This window comes from Capra hircus, chromosome 21, assembly GCF_001704415.2.
Source record: "Capra hircus breed San Clemente chromosome 21, ASM170441v1, whole genome shotgun sequence".
NCBI classification, from domain to species: Eukaryota; Metazoa; Chordata; class Mammalia; order Artiodactyla; family Bovidae; genus Capra; species Capra hircus.
In genome coordinates this window covers 57,527,773-57,545,907 of record NC_030828.1, presented here as the reverse complement: position 1 = coordinate 57,545,907, position 18,135 = coordinate 57,527,773, and the positions used below count along the sequence as shown (strand labels likewise).

At 38.7% G+C, this 18,135-nt stretch overlaps 1 protein-coding gene across 1 annotated transcript in view; it reads right to left on the bottom strand.

The window, feature by feature from the left end:
* UNC79 (unc-79 homolog (C. elegans)) overlaps positions 1-18,135 on the bottom strand; it is a 275,479-nt gene that overhangs the window by 222,876 nt on the left and 34,468 nt on the right. The window contains exon 2 of the mRNA XM_018066543.1: positions 2,655-2,775. Within this exon, the coding sequence (XP_017922032.1) occupies positions 2,655-2,775 (121 nt within the window). The remainder of the gene's footprint in view (positions 1-2,654; positions 2,776-18,135) is intronic.

The window sequence follows — 18,135 nt, the reverse complement described above, 5'->3', positions numbered from 1 at the left end:
TTTGCTGACTAAGGTCTGTCTAGTCAAGGCTATGGTTTTTCCTGTGGTCATGTATGGATGTGAGAGTTGGACTGTGAAGAAGGCTGAGCGCCGAAGAATTGATGCTTTTGAACTGTGGTGTTGGAGAAGACTCTTGAGAGTCCCTTGGACTGCAAGGAGATCCAACCAGTCCATCCTAAAGGAGATCAGTCCTGGGTGTTCATTGGAGGGACTGATGTTGAAGCTGAAACTCCAATACTTTGCCCATCTGATGAGAAGAGTTGACTCATTTGAAAAGACCCTCATGCTGGGAGACATTGAGGGCAAGAGGAGAAGGGGATGACAGAGGATGAGATGGCTGGATAGCATCACCAACTCAATGGACATGAGTTTGGGTGGACTCCAGGAGTTAGTGATGGACAGGGAGGCCTGGGGTGCTGCGGTTCATGGGGTCACACAGTTGGACACAACTGAGCGACTGAACTGAACTGAACTGAATGGATGCCAGCATTCCCAAAGGCCAAACCAAGTTTTTACTAAACAAGTATCACCGGAATATGATAGCTAGCAATAATAAGGAGAAGAAGCATAGCCTAACTGTTCAAAGCGTATACTGTGGCTGAGGGGTCCCAGGGTCAAATCCTGGTTCCAGTGTTCACCAGATATGTAACTTGGGGCAATTTATTTAACCACTATGTCATTATATGTAGAATGGCTATAATAGTATCCTTCTTTCATAGAATTATTATGAGGGGTTAAATGAGATGTAAAGTGCTTAGAACAGTATTTAACATATAATTACTATTGTGTATTATAATATTGCTGTGATAATAATAGCTATATAAATACAGCTATAATAATAAGAGCTAATGGATAAGTACTACCATTTGTAGTGATTGTTGATGTTATCTCCCTTTGAGGGACTCAGTTTTATCAAATCTTTTTCAATAGCCACTTGAAAAAACTGTTTTAATACCAGTTTCACCATTAAAATGTTACCATCCATGATCATATTCTAATCATCCCTTACTCAAGAAAATGGAATCCTCATGTCTTGCAAAATGACTTCAATATGCTAAATTTCTTAATTTTTTGGCACCATGACTAAGACCTAAGCAGCAAGCTTTGAAGTGCCAACTAGGATGTCACAGTTTCTTTGCAAATGGAATTCAGAATTTGCTTCCTACTGAAAAGTGTCTCTCACTTAGACAGCTTTCATAATTTGTGATAAAGGAAAGTGTTTCCCATTGAGAACCCTGACCTCAAAGACAAAAGGAGAATTTAAGAGACCAGAATCGGATGCTTTGGTGCACAACCTTATCTGATTATTACTGTGAAAACTGAGCTAATTAGTCCACTGCCATTGGAAGAGAAATGTTCTGTAACAAGGTCCTAAACTTACTATGCAAGTAAGAAATCTACAAATCGGATAAACAGAATCCATTTAACACAGAACAGGGACACTAAGGATTTTAAAGAGACATTTCAAAGAAGAACACAGAGATTGTGGCAGTGAAGACTAGAAGCTGACTTGACCTAGTAAGGCTTCTTTCTACAGTGTTCATTTCCACCGCCCAACTCCCGCAACCTTCTCAGCCCCCCAAGGCTTTGCCTCAGACTGTTGGGAAGTCCAGTGTCATGATGGCCTTTCTGAGATGGTAGTCTTTCCCTAATACATGTCCTACAAAACTTTTGCTCTTAATAGAGCTGAAAGACACATTTCCCAAATCAGATTTGGAGTGTGAAGATCATAATAATGAAAGAGACCAAGCCTTAGGATCTAATGGAAAGTGAAGTGTGCTCTCATCTCTTCGATGTTATATCCCCGGCAATGAAGTCTTTACCTGAAAGGCTCACCTTTGCCTGCCTGTTTTCCCTAGTGCTTCCCTGGCTTCCCTGGTGGCTCAGATGGTAAAGAATCTGCCCACAATGTGGGAGGACCTGGGTTCTATCCCTGGGTCAGGAAGATCCCCTGGAGGACAGAATGGCAACCCACTCCAGTATCCTTGCCTAGACAATTGCACGGACAGAGGTGCCTGGCAGGGTACAGTCCATGGGGTCCCAAAGAGGTGGACATGACTAGCCATTGTTGTTTTGTTGTTTCCCTATTAAGAACTGTAAGGCAGATGGGTTCCTCCTGTCTCTACCTTATCGTCAAAGCAGACAATAGAAAAAGGGCTGCCATGGTTTTGTTCCTGTCCTTCATGTAGATTATAAAGCATATTGAACACTTGAAGTGTTACATGGATTAGAAATAATTGTATCATCAAAAATTATACTCTGAGAAATGGGAAATACTGCTAATGAACTTAAAATGCTTCATAATTCTGATTTTCTTTAAGACCATTAGTGTTTTCTGTTCTTCATTATAAGCAATATAGGTTCTCCTTTTAATTCCACTCTATATTAGTGCCAAACATAACTTTCATCACCATGTGAATCTCTTGAAAAGATGTTCAACTGAGGAAAGCAGGCAGTAGCCATTTATTTCACTTAGGCCTCTGATCTCATCTGCTATATACACACCCAGAAAGCTTGAGTTCAGACTCTTCTGGCAGAGCACTAGAAAACATAAAGCCCTTTAAAACTTTCAGTTCAATAAAAATTTAAGTCCCAATCAATTCAGCAGAACTACCTAATAATTCTTTCAAAGTACAGGATATTTTAAAGCTTACCTTAACAAGGTCTGAGAAAAGTATTTCAGGGTGTTTGCAATATCTGTTCCTGAAGGTACAGGATAAATGTTGTGGAGGACCCGGTTATGATATTCCTGTAAGTACCGGATCTTGGAAGCAACTAGATAAAAGCAAAAAAAGAAGAAGAAGAAGAATCATCTTGTAATATGTATTAGGCATGCAGCACAGGAATTTAATCAGTATCTTAAGAAAAATATGTACATTTTTACTGGAATTCTATGATGGAGACAGTTATAAAAGCCCTTTAATTACTTGTAATTGTATTCAGCACACAAAATTATTTTTAGTTATCTGGCTTAACATTCTACTCACAAATTAGCCATTACTTTTTATAACTAAAAAAGGCAGTACTCCAAATCATCTTATAATCATCCCCATTAGCCTATTATTAGCAAAATAATAGTGGATATATATCTCTGCCACCAGAGAAGGTCTCTCATACTGAAGAAGGTCTCCCATATTGCAGGTGGATTCTTTTCCATCTGAGCCACCAGGGAAGCCCATGAATACTGGAGTGGGTAGCCTATCCCTTCTCCAGGGGAACTTCCCAGGAATTGAACTGGGGTCTCCTGCATTGCAGGTGGATTCTTTATCAGCTGAGCTGCCCAGGAAGCCCAAGAATTATATTTAACTAAAACTAGAGAAAACTCAAATGTCTTTGAACAACACTAGAAATCCTAAAACACAGGGAATCCACTGCACAATACCATCAATCAAAATCAGATTTATAACTCAATAAGTGATCATAAAGTGTGTAGCAATGTTTGAACTGTGAGAACTGTTAAAGTAGATTAACTTGGTGAATTGGATGGTAATACATTACAAAAAAGGAATGTCACATTTTTCTTCCAAGGTATTTCATGAATCAGGAGACTTCCTAATAGCTTTCTGAGCTTGGCAGCCCAGATCTTCTCAAGACTCAGGAGGGACTAAATAGGCTTATTTACCCTCCTAGACCTACCTGGAGTCATCAGCATTGTCCATATTCCTGACCTGACCTTTGACCTGGCTGCAGTGAATGGCCCAGTTCTAGTCATTCCTCTTTGCAAATCCCAAGGGGCCATGGTGATCAACGTCTCTCAGGTCTCCTCTTCCACAGAGCTCTCAACACTGTCCATTTGTCCTTTCAATCTTTAAGGCTACCCAAGGAGCCTTTTAGGTGGTATGGCTCACTGTCAGCAGTTAACAGAAGACATATCAAGTGCTGGAGAAGCAAGGCCTTGCTGTTCCCAACAGCCCATGGAAAGAAGCTCCTGGATGCATTCTAACTGAAATGCTGGCTTAAGCAACTTGAAGAAAGTCAAAATGCTTTTGACAGGCATGGGAGGTAGAATCACAGAATGATGAAATAGAACTAAAAGGATCTTAGAGCTCTTTTCCCATAACCATGTAATGTTAAAGGTGAGGGAAACAAGGCACATTGGTTGTCAGCAGCTGAGCTAGACTAGAACTTATAGACCCTGACTCCCTTTCAAGGCTCTTTCCACTATGACATGCTCTAGAACACCATCTGGAATGAAGTCGATATGCAGATTGTACGTGTTCATTGCATGACATCAAAGCAATCTTCAGCTGCTGTTAGATCAATCATTCATTCTAAATCGCATATACACCATTTATCAGATTTGCCTTTTCTTCCTTCTCCTATCTGCACTATTTCCATAATATGGTTAACAATTTTCCACAAAATTGTCTATATCGCAAATAGCACCTTGAGTTTATATAACACATCACCTCTGAAAAAAGCAACAAGTTTATATCCATTGTCTCAATTAACCCCAATAAATGTTTGGTTGTAAGTTTTTTTTTTTTCCTGAGATAAGTAAAAATAGATGATAGTGGAAAGGTTTCAATTACATAATTTACAAAAATCTGTTTTCTTCTCAGTGTTTTTGATCATCATCTTTTCATCATCTTTTTTAAAAGAAATTACAGGGAACACCTACATTAATACACAGTTCTGAGTTTCAAGAATCAGACATTTGCTAGGCCAGCAGATGCTTTCTCCACACCCACCATCACAGTAACGCTTTGCTACTCTGACTTTTATCAGGTCTTAACATTCAGCAGGTTTCTGTCGAGCATTTCAGGAATACCATTAATCATTCTATCACCTTAAAAAGGTGTTGATAGTGCAGGTTTGGGACAATAAGCTAAATGAGGAGAAAAGTTATAGACCTCCCAACTCAAAGCTTGCTTGTTATTCAGGAACTACAAAACTTTCACTACACAATGACAGCCAGCATTCAAAAATGTGAAGTGAATGAATGTGCTTTTTACAGTTCCTTTCATTAAAATGCAGCAATGACTCTTTTCAATGGGTAACCAAACATGCAAAGGAATGCATAGACAGTCACTCCCTTCTTTGAGATCTTTTAACATTTTACAAGCGTCCATTGTATTGCTTTTGTTTACTTACCTGTTTATTTTTCTATACCAGGTTGTAAATTTCTTGATGGTAAAAATTATATCTTATTCATGTCTCTATCCCAAGCCTAACACACTGCTTAGCACTTAACAGACACTCAATATATTTGCAGGTTAAATGAACAAATGAATTATTACTTTAATAATAGCACTCTCACTTGGGGTTCTATTGCATATATACCTGTCTCTCACACTAGATTCACTAGATTATGGACTCTTTTTACCCCTAGAGCCAGACAACTAGTAGGTATTCAATAAATTGATGAGTGAAAATGGGGAAAAAAAGGAAGAAAGAAGGGGGAGAGAAAGAACAAAAATAATGATGACTAATCATTAAAGACAATTTTTTTTAACAGAACCAGTTGGAAAAATGTTCAAGCTAATTTGCTCATTGGTGAATGCAACAAAATCCTAACAATCATAGATTATTTAACTTTTATGTTTTTTACTATTTGAGAACAGCCAGAAAGGTCCCTGACATACAGCAATTTGTAATTGTGCTCAGAATGTAAGTGAAACTCATTTACGTTCAACTTGTGCACACAAAAGATGGCCATTTGGCTGAAATCACAGTAGCCATTTGGCAGTTCAGATTTCATATACTTTATTCCACCTGTGTACCTGAATATTGCTGCAGAGTCTTAGATAATTGGGTTGGTTGGATGTAAACAAATCATCTTTAGTCTCACCTGACCCTGGGGTTACATTTCTCTAGAAAGCTCCCCCTTCCACCCTCTTCAATCACTATTTCATTCCTTTCCACACTTTTCAAAACTACCCCCCCAGGCCCACTCTTTTCCTTACACTTTATGAAAACAGAAGCTATCTGCTTTGGATGGAATTTTGTCTCCCAGAATTCACATGTTGAAGTCCTAATCTGAAAATGTCACTGTACTTGGAAATAAGGCCTTTAAAGAGGTAATTAAATTAAAATGAGGCTCTTAATGTGGGCTCTCATCCAGGCTGACTGGTGTCTTTATACGAAGAAGAGATGAGAGCCCAGGAGAGACACCAGATATGTGCGTGCACAGAGAAAGGGCCATATGAGGACACAGCGAAAAGACAGCCATTTACAAGCCAAGGAGACAGTCCTCAGGAGAAACCAAACCTGCCAACACCTTGGTCTTGGACTTCTGGCCTCCAGGAGGCAAGTAAATTAATTTCTGTCATGCACACCATCCTGTCTGTGATGCTTTGTTATGACAGCCCTGGCAAGTTGACTAAAATACCATGTTAGAGGAAGTCCTCTAAGAGCAGTGGTCCCCAACCTTTTTAGCACCAAGGACTGGTTTCATGCAAGACAATATTTCCGTGGACCAGGGGTGGGGGGATGGTTTTGGGATAATTCAAGTGAGTTACATTTATTGTGCACTTTATTTCTGTAATGATTACATCAGCTCCACCTCAGATCATCAGGCATTAGATCCTGGAGGTTGTGGACCTCTAGAGCAGAGCCAAATGCTAAGAGTCTGAGCTCTGAAATCAAACAGTTCTGGACTAAGAGTTTGGTTCTCTCTCTACTCAATCCCAGTTTCCTCATCTGTAAAACGGGAATAATCATACCAACTTCATGGGGCTATTGTGAATAATAAGTCACTTACTATGTCGATTACTTAGCATAGTAACTCCAGTACACATTCAACGTACAGTATGTCAAACATCAATCCCACCACGAGTGTCCTCCACTCATCAGTTGTCTCCCCTACAATCATTAATTTCTCCCTCCCTCTGAATCATTTCCATAACCATTCAAATAAATTTTAAAATCTCCCTTGTCAAAGGGAAACCAAAAAACTCTCCCTTGACTTGAGAATCCCTTCCAGCTGTTGACCTCGCTTCAGAACCAAGATGATAAAGAGTTGTGTACACTCTCTCATCTCTCCGGCACTTTTTAGTCTTACTTCTACTCATTCCAGTCTGGCTTCCACCTGTGCCACTGCACTGAATCTCCTTTTCCCACCGTCACTAGAGCCTCCACGTTGCCAAATCCAACGGGCACTTTCTTTTTTTAAATTTATTTATTTTTTCGTTGAAGGATAACTGCTTTACAGAATTCTGTTGGTTTCTGCCAAACATCATCATGAATCAGCCATAGGTATACGTACGTCCACTCCCTCTTGATCCTCCCTCCCATCTCCCTCCTTTTCCAGTCATCCTTTAACTAGGCCTTTCAGCACATTCAGCCAATCCCTCCTTCCTTGAAAATCTCCCATTGGTTTCCCTGACAACCACATTCTCTTAGTCTTCCTCCTGCCACCCTGATGTATCCCTGCCACCTGCCCTACTACTTGATGTTGAAATGTTGGAATTCCTTAGGACTCAGATTCTCTGTTCCTCTCTTAATATTCTCTCCACAATTTCCCCCATCCAAAGGTCTTAAAGCACTGTCTGTACCAATGACTCTTAAAAGCATATCTCCATCCTAGATAGGTCATTCTTCTGAGTAATAGATCTTATCTATTCAATTTCTCTTACAGATACTGCACAGTAAAAACATCCAACACTGAACCCTTATCTCTTCCTCATCACCATCCAAGTAACCCCAGCAAAGTGTAATCAACAGCTCCTATTCCCTATCCCCTACTCCTAATCAATCTGTCACTAAGTCCTATCAATGTTACTACTAAAATACACCTCCATCTGTCTTCTGTTCCTTATCTTCACTGTCATCACTGGGCACCATCATCTCCTGATCAGTTCTCAAAGCCTCCTTATTCACCTTTCTGTTTCTTGCCTCTCTCCAGTTCTTTTTCCTCTGAGGAGCCAAAGAGTTATTTTAAAAACTATAAAGTGCTTCATGCAAATCTCTCAGTGGCTGTCCATTGCCCTCAGAATAAAATCCAAAACCCTTAACCAGGCCCTTGTTTATCTTCCAGCCTGTCATACCACAAAGGCCAGGCATACTGACTTTTGCCCCAGTTTTTTTTTTAACACACAAAGCTATTTTTTGCCTGAAAACCTTTACAATCTAACCCTAACCCTCTACCTACCATGGTTTTCCTTCCACATTTTGTCTAACATCTTCTTATACCTCAAGTGAAGTCGTGAAGTCGCTCAGTCGTGTTGGACTCTTTGCGACCCCATGGACTGTAGCCTATCAGGCTCCTCCGTCCCTGGGATTTTCCAGGCAAGGGTGCTGGAGTGGATTGCCATTTCCTTCTCCAGGGAATCTTCCCAACCCAGGAATTGAACCCAGGTCTCCCACATTGTAGGCAGACGCTTTACCGTCTGAGCCACCAGGGAAGCCAAGGCTGACTTTAAATGTCACTTACCCATGAAGATCTTGTGTAGAATTTGATTCCCTCTACTCTACCCCCCATTTTCCTCTCTCACAACACCTTATTTTTTTTTCACAGTAGTTAGCACAATTCTTAAATATTTCATTATTTGGGTGACTGTTGACTATCTTGAATATCTCTCCCAAGTGGACAGTAGACTCCAAGAACTATGTCTTGTTCACTATTGTATATGCCCAGTGACTAGTAACTAGTGAGTGCTGAATTTGCTGGGTGCTAAAAAGAATGAAAGGAAGAGCAAGAAGGGGGCACAAAGTGGCTGTTTGCAGAGGCTAACTGAGTTAAACTGTGTTTCTTTATGAAAATAGCCAAGGAAGCCAACAGTTAAAACAGTGATGAAAATGAAGAAAACAAGAAAGGGGAGCCCCAAAAGTGATGATTTTCATCCAGGCAAACACGAGTCTAATCTCTGCTCTCTCCTTCTTCACTATTCAACCTGTCCCTAACATCTTGAAAAGTGCTACATTTTGAAAGAAAAAGCCACAGAAGCAAAATTCAGTCATCCATTTCAGGGATAGATATAACAATACCTTAACGAAAATAAATAACATGTTTTTCTTTAAATCTTAATCATTTTTCTATATCTCTAAGTATTTTAAGTAATGATCCGTTCATACTTTAAAATTTTTAATTATCTATGCTTATTACTATAAAAGTAAAAGATCTGGGTAAGTACAATGAAGAAGATAAAAATCACCTAATGGCCCACTATTCAGAGACAACCATAGATAACAGTTTGGGTATATTATCCTTCCAGAAAATTTTCTCTGCATAAACATACACTTACAAAAATGAAGTTATACTGAATATAGTTTTAGAATCTTCTTTCCTTACTTTCTATATCAGAAATACATTTCTACATCAGCATTTTAATAGCTTTATAATTGTCCTTTATGTAAGTGAACCATAATTCATTTTACCAATAATCTATTTGTGAAATATGGGGTTATTTTTACTATTCTATTCAATACTGCAAAGAATATCTTTTTAAATATGCACACACATCTTTTTTCCTTAGAATAAGTTTTTAACTGGAATTGCTGAGTCAAACAGGAAATACTCATTTTAAAGCTTTATGTAAGAATTGACACATTTCCCTTCAGAAAGACAGTATCTCTTTACATACCAATAGTATATGTGTTGATTCTTTTGAATTGTGGTGTTGGAGAAGACTCTTGAGAGTCCCTTGGACTGCAAGGAGATCCAACCAGTCAATCCTAAAGGAAATCAATCCTGAATATTCATTGGAAGGACTGATGCTGAAGCTGAAACTCCAATACTTTGGCCACCTGATGTGAAGAACTGACTCATTGGAAAAGACCCTGATGCTGGGAAAGATTGAAAGCAGAAGGAGAAACGGACGACAGAGGATAAGATGGTTGGCTGGCATCATCGACTTGATGAACATGAGTTTGAGCAAGCTCTGGGAGTTGGTGATGGACAGGGAAGCCTGGCATGCTGCACTCCATGGGGTGGCAAAGAGTCGTACATGACTAAGCAACTGAACGGAAGTATATGTGTATCTTGTTGTTTAGTTGCTAAGTAATGTTTGACTCTTTTGTGACCCTGTGGATTATAGACTGCCAGGCTCCTCTGTCCATGAAATTTCCCAGGCAGGAATACTGAAGTGTTGCCATTTCCTCCTCCAGATGATCTTCCATTCCTAGGGATCAAACCTGTGTCTCCTGCATTTCCTGCACTGGCAGGTGGGTTCTTTACCACTGGGCCAGTAAGTAGTAGAACAGTTGAACTGGTTGCAAGCCAGACTTCCCCACCATGTCGCATTGTTCCTTTATTATTTTTACTAGTTTAATGATGTTTATTAAATATGACAGGACATGAAATTTTGACACTTCCCCTATTTTATTGTTTGACATTTAAGTTGTTTCCAGTATTCCATGAAGTTATATTAGAGTAAAGAGATGAAATATTAGATTATATCTGGTTTTTTTTTTTTTAGGAAACATAAAATGAAACTTGCTTACTTCACTAGTCCCAGACTTTTCTCCTTGAAAAACTAAATCCCTTTAATTCTTGAAGATCCATCTTAAGAATCATTCCATTTAAGAAGCCTTCTAACTGACTCCAGACACATCACTTCCTTCCTTTCCTGTCGACTCAAAGCACTCGTCTGCCTCAAAAATTTTGCAACTTTATTATATTAATTTATCACTGGTAATAAACTGTTCTGGATGGTTCTAAATTAGTTTCATGTTTGCACATCTAGTTTCTCTTGAGATTGTTGAGGACAGAATATATATGTGTATATATATATATATATATATATATATATAAAATTTGTAATGCTCTTAGAACTTATCACAACTCTGTGTCAAAAAGATGGTCACCTTAACACAGGGTTGAAAGGAGTTAAAATTTTAAATGTCAGCTATATTATATCAATATCCTCTAAATAAATTCCTTAAAATTCTAGTATCATTTATGTGCTGTGCTTAGTTGCTCAGTCATGTCCAACTCTTTGCAACCCCATGGACTTTAGCCTGCCAAGCTCCCCAGTCCACAGGGATTCTCCAGGCAAGAATACTGGATAGGTTGTCATGCCCTCCTCCAGGGGATCTTCCCAACCCAAAGATCAAACCCACGTCTCCCACACACAAATAAGCAAGTTTCAGAAAAAAATTTGTACAACATGTAAATAATAAAGAACACTTCTTCCTGATTTAATTTCCCCTCATTTTTCATTTCATAGAACTCCAAATAATCATTTCACTTTATATATTCCAAAGATTTTCATAGGTTCTTTACTGTTTTGGCAGTATTTACTCATTTCTTTTCTTCAAAGAGGCCTCCTATTTTATTCCTCATGACTTGGACCCTAAACATGCTGGGTACATGAAGTGGAGTCATCACAGTGTCCTGCAGAAAGCTCTAGGATGCAGTGAATTCTCACCTACAGCTAGGTGTGACCTCAATCAACCATTTAATATCTCTAAGCTTCAGGGGTTCTTGTTTGCTTTTTTGTCTTGTTCTGTTTTTGTCAAATGAGAAATTAAAATAATACATCCACATTCTTTGCAAAAGTTGATTATTTATGTTGTACATCTGAAAGCATATATTCTAATTTCATCTTATTTTTCATTGATTTTCTCTTCCACTACATAAAGTCTAAGACTTTATGGATTTGATGTCATTGCTTCCTTTGAAACTTTTCATCTTCTTTTCAGTTTCACCTTTCATTGAAAAATGACAGATATAAATACGAAGTATTTGGACATACTTCACAAATTTGGATTGCTATAAATATACACCTCAATGGTTAAAGTAAAAATTATGCCTGGTTCCTTTTTCATTTCTTCTCATGATTAGAGGATCAGTAAGGAATCAGACACTCTCGTTAATCACTCTACAGATCTGTCTTAACTTACTATTTTTGTGCCTCTCAAGGTGTTTCTTGGGTCCAATAGATTCAACTGCTTGACCCAATTGGTTCTATCTAGAAATAATCTCTAAAATCAACTCTCTTCTCCATCTACACTTACATCACCTGAATTCAAGCCTGAATATTTCTTTCTTAGATTATTGCCATCATATCTAGACTGATTCTTTTCTGATCCTTTTTTAACATGACAGAGTGATTTCCAACATGCAAAATCTTCCTCATTTCCTGCTAGTCGAAATCCAGGTAATTAACTTAGCACAGAGTCCAGAGTGAATCGATTCCTACTCATCTGTCAAGCTTCATCTCCCGTCTCTTCCCTATGTACCATACTTCAGCCATACTGATGTGCAAAAACTCCAACTCACGATGCTCTCACTCTGTCTTGGGTTTTCACATGCTATTCTCTCTACAGAAATGCAACCCATGCTTCCCTGACTGACCACCTCCCAAATTCCAAATATCAACTATAACCACTTCTGCTGTAGATAACTAACCCTCCCTACCACAAGCTGCATTAAATGATCTTATCAGCACTTTCACAGCACACAGGGCTTCCTTCTGTGATAGCACTCATTACTAAATGCTATAATTACTAACTCACTGCCTCCTCTAAGACTCTGAGCCTCAATTTTGTAACCTATAAAATGGGGATAATGATCGCTCTCACAGGGTTGATATAAGATTTTTAAATATTACATATATAAACTACTTAGCACAATGACTAGCACACAGAAGATAGTAAATTGCTACTAAAATTAGCAGTTACATGTGAGATCCTTCTGCATCCCCCTTCCCAAGCCAATACTCTGTCTCTCAAAACAGAATGATCTATAGAGTAAGGAAAATACAGCAGTGATCTTTCATCAAAATCAAGCATAATCCCCTATACACATCCACACACATCCACATACACAGACAATATAGTATCTGCAGTTTGTACTGAAATCAGGTTCTATATCCAGAAACTCATCCTTTTTAAAGAATATATACAGCTAATTAGAAACATTTTCAGAAATAGAGATGTGGGGAGAACAATGCACTTGGCTTGGGAGTTCTAACGAGGAACCAGAGTTCTTTGCAAATCCATGATCAAAGAATGATCCTCCTTCTTTGAGGAAGGTCATCCTCTTGAACTGAAACCAAAGCTTCATAAAAGAAACAAATAAAGGGTGACAGGAAAGGACACACATATTTTGAGAGCCAAAACAGTCAACTCTCTCCTCAAAAGCAAAAGGATGTCACATATCACAAATCTCATTGTTAATTCTTCCAGATATTCTTATACTTACATGTATAATCTTCAGTCAGTTTTAGTTCCAGGAGGCAAACTTTATCTGGCACTTTCAGCAGACAGGAGAGGTCAGCAAACACTCCCATTCTCAGGCAGGTGATTCCAGCACCACCAGCACCACCACCATCATCATCCTATCATCATCATCATCATCATCAATCACATTTGCTTAGCCATTTACATTTTGCAAAGCATTTCCACATGCATTATTTGTTACATTTTTTTGAGCAGTTAACTTGTGAAAAGGTGTTCTAAGGAATTTTAGACATTAAGCAGCAAAGGTGAAGGGAAAGATACTAGTGTTTTTAGTCATTTATCAGATATTGTTCGGAGAAGGCAATGGCACCCAGCTCCAGTACTCTTGCCTGGAAAATCCCACGCACAGGTGAGCCTGGTGGGCTGCCGTCTATGGGGTCGCACAGAGTCAGACACGACTGACGCGACTTAGCAGCAGCAGCAGATATTGTTGACTGAACACGCACTGTGTGCCAGGCACCTTGTGACGTGGGTAAATCAGTGATTAAAAAAGATGTAATCTTCATCCTCTGGGTCACAGTCACAATAATAATTCTAAATTCTGATTGTTTACTTTGTGCCAGTAAATATGAAAATAACAGTTCTTTTGTTATCATTATTATTCCCATACTACCAGTGAGAAAACCAAGGCTTAGAGAGGTTAAATAACTTGCCCAAGGTCACAGAGGAGGTAAACAATAGAGCACTTACATGTCACCTACAAAGAGAAACAGTTGAAAAAGCTGCAGCCCACCATACATTGTTTAGCATATTTTTAAAAACCCACATAGGTACATAAAATCATCCAAAGTTTTTGGGCATGAATTAGTAGGACCTGACCACTTGCCAACTGGAAAACACCTTAACATGGAAACAATTCATTTGTCAGAAATGGGGCACTGGAAATAAAGAAAAGGGGGGAAGTAATTTATTCAAGTGGAAAAAGAAGATTGATCGCTGTTTGGTTCCTATCGCACTGTTGATCAGGAGAGCTTGTGCTAGGAACAGTGGAAGTCATTTATTTCACATCGTGATGGAAAAAGTGACAAAGGTGGCAAATCTTCTTGAAGTTGAGTGCTTGCTGGATATTAGTAACATGTGAAATGGAATATGAATCTCTATTTTAATACAATCAGGTTAGGTGACAGAAACTTGTTTTTTAGAAGTTTACTGGGTAACTTCCTCAGATTAAGATTTTGAAACTGAAGAATCAAGAGGCCAAATTTTAAGCACTTCCCACCCAAACCACAGAGTGACTCATAAGCCTGTAATTTCTTTCTGATGTGATGAGACATCTGAGTACTGTACTTGAAACTGCAAGGACAGAGGGGAACAAGAGTATTACTGATTTTTTCAAGGAAGTATAAATCTAGACATACGGATTTAGCAGAAGAAAACCAAAGAATATTTTAACTCTCATTGCTAAATTGTACTGAGCTCTTTATAATTACAAATTTTTCTGGAACTAAGGAGTTATTGGGTAGAAATTAAATAATTTCAGAGATATGCTGCAGTTGATGACAACGAATCATTCTTTAAGTTTTTAAATCAAAGTGAATTATCAACCACCTATCCAATCAATGTGGCTCTATTTTTAAAAAAGTGATTGTATCAAAAATATATTACACTCCTTTAGAAGACGCAGATATCCCGGAAGTGCCTAAACAAGAACCTGAAGTATAGACAGCAGTGTCCTGCCCTTCAAGTGTCTGGCTACATGGACAAACTCGAAAACACCTGGGCTCCTACCTTCATGGCAAAGTCCATTCTCTTCCATGATAGTGCTACAGTCCAAACTGAGATTCATGATCAACCTGGAGTTAAAATTCAGATGTGCTATGACTCAGAACACACTACACAATATTCAAGAATAATTCATCAATAGGGAGGGAACACATGTATTATTTATGGCTGATTCACATTGTTGTATGGCAGAAACCAACACCACACGGTTAAGCAATTACCCTCTGATTAAAATAAATGTTTAAAAATACCTTAAAGAAAAGAATAATTCAATCCATCATAAAACAATATTTAAATATAAACTGATAACTCTTTAGAGACTCTTTTTTTTAGGACTCTTAAAAATACAACATTTCTGTAGTATTTTCTATGTGCAAGGCACTGTTCTAAGCACTTTCCCCTCTTAATATTTGCAAGCCTCACAACAATCCAATGAGGTATGAGCTATTTTATTTCCCTGCTCTTTTCCTGCATATGTAAAAACTGAGAGCATTGTTATCAAGATTAAAAATTCTTGCCTATGTATACCTTGTCCTTTCACTCATTCAGCAGATATTTCAGTTCAGTTCAGTCACTCAGTCATGTCCGACTCTTTGTGACCCCCATGAACATCAGGCCTCCCTGTCCATCTCTAACTGCCGGAGTCTACCCAAACCTATTCCATTGAGTCGGTGATGCCAACCAACCATCTCATCCTCTGTTGTCCCCTTCTCTTCCTGAACTATGTGCCAAATACTGAGTATGTAATAGTGTATGAAAAAGCTAAAAAATAAAAATTAAAGCTACAGCCCTTGATGTTGCTTATGGTAAAGAGTGAAAGTTGAACAGAAAGTATAAAAAATATCTTTAAACGTATATAAAGATATGGGAGCTAAAACAGAGAAAAAAGAAAAGGGTAAGGAATGCCCCCCTAGTAGTTTCGGAAGACCTCTCAGAAGAGATTATATTTAAGACATAAAGAATGAGAAGACAATTGACATGAAAAAGTGGGAGAAAGCTTCTAGGCTAAGATTACAAAAGTGAAGCATTTCCTTGATGGTCCAGTGGTTAAGACTCTGCATTTCTGGTGCTGGGGTAAGGTTCGATCCCTAGTGGAGGAAATAAGATCCTGCATGCCTTGTGGTGCATTCAAACAACAACAAAAAAAGACAACAAAAGCGAACACAAACACCTAAATCAGGCACATCTGAAATGCTACCAAACTACAGTAGAAGCATTGTTTTAACACAAGAAGAAAGGGACAGAGGTAAGAAGACACACCGCAACATAATTTTGGAAGCTTGAAAACCAATAGACAAGCAGCCATTGACTTGGCAAATCGAAAAAAATCAAATCCCAGACCAGCAGTGAGGAAAGCTGAGAAACAACAATGTGCGTTTCAGGATTCTCAAAAGTCATGGAACTGTCAGCTCTAGTTAGCTCTGGAACTGGGAGTGGAGGGGGTGGGGGAATACAGGAATAGGAACTTTAAAAGGTGGGGAGTAAGGGGTTTCCCTGACGGTCCAGTGGTTAAGACTCTGAGTTCCCAATACAGGGGGCATGGGTTTTATACCTGGTTGGGGTGTTAGGATCCCACATGCTGCATACACAGCCAAAAGAAAAGGAAAAAAAAAAAAGGAGGAATTGGTTGAAAGCTGTTTACAAAACAGTTAAATCCCTAAATTCTCTCCCTACCTCTCGCCAGCTTAGCAGATCTTTGTAAGTTTATTGCCTAAAGAAAACATATACCAGAGGGTCTCAGAAATGGAAGAAACCAAACACAGTTGAAGATCAGGGTAACTCACTTAAACAAGAGGAACTGGTGCTTATATGAAGTATGAATACTGAGCAGTGAATAAGCTAACCTCTGCCCCCTCTCCCCACACACAGCTAGCAGCTAGACCCTTACTCTTCAAGCTGGAGATTAGAAGCCTCTTTCTCACTCCTTCCTTCTGTGACTCTGACCAGTCAAAGAGGAAAGAACTAAAGACAGACAGTGACAAAAAGGGTTTCCCCAATAAAGGGCCCACTGACATGCTCAGATCAGCTCCTCAGTCCCAACCTGTAATCAATGAATAGATAGCAAAGGATGGCCAGCCATCAGAAAGAAAGCCTCTGGCGTGGAAGACAAACTGAAGAAACAGAAAAGTCAAATTGGAGAAAAAGAATCTATGTAAGAGAAGAAAACCTCTTCTAAAAACCTGTTATTAATATCAGAATATAAGAAACTCTACCACAGATGAATATTGAGATGCTGTAAAAAAAAAAAGCAATATACAGAGAAAAAAAAGAAAACAGAAAAGAGCTCTTACAAATTAAAAACATGATCTCAGAAATAAATAATCAGTACTCAATATGAGGGCTAGACGATGCAGTTGAGGAAATTTCCCAAAGTTCAGCAAAAAGAGACAAAGTAAGAGAGAAATGATCAATCCAGAGATCCAACAGGAGAATAAAGGGAACTTGAAAAAAAAATAGCAAAACCAGAAGGGCTAAAAAATTAACAAAATTAATTTTTAAAAATTAAGAAAATGCCAGATTAAAAACATACATCAAAGTGAATAAAAATCGGCATAGAATAAAGCACGTCTTTTCATGAAATGTCAGAAACTGAGGACAAACAAAGTTCCACATGCCTCTAGAGATTTTTTTTAAGTTATATCACCTAGGAAAGATCAGGAATTTTGGACTTCTCAAAAGCAACATTTGAATCAAGACAGTAATGAAGCAACGCCTTTAAAACTCTGAGAAAAAAATTATTCTCAATAAATTATTAAATATTCAGGTCGACTATAAATCAAAAATAAAGACATGCTTCAGTTCAGTTCAGTCATTCAGTAGTGCCTAACTCTCTGCAGCCCCATGGACTGCAGCATGCCAGGCTTCCCTGTCCATCGCCAACTCCTGGAGTTGCTCAAACTCACGTCCATCAAGTTGGTGATGCCAGCCAACCATCTCATCCACTGTTGTCTCTTTCTCCTCCTGCCTTCAATCTTTCCCAGCATCAGAGTCTTTTCCAATGAGTCAGTTCTTCACATCAGATGGCCAAAGTATTGGAGTTTCAGCTTCAGCTTCAGTCCTTCCAATTCAGAGTTTCAAAAGATTTATTTCCCATTCATCCTTTCTCCTGGAAAGACCCAACTATACATCAGGCATCCAGAGCAACCAGGCCAGAGCACTGTGGTCCAACACAGAGTGTTGAAGTCTGTCATCACAAAGAGCCCCTCACCTTTTGTACTGGTTTCAACCCAAGCCAGAAGGCCTGTGTGACTGTGCCCCAGATTCTTCTTTGTTTTTGACCCAGCTAAG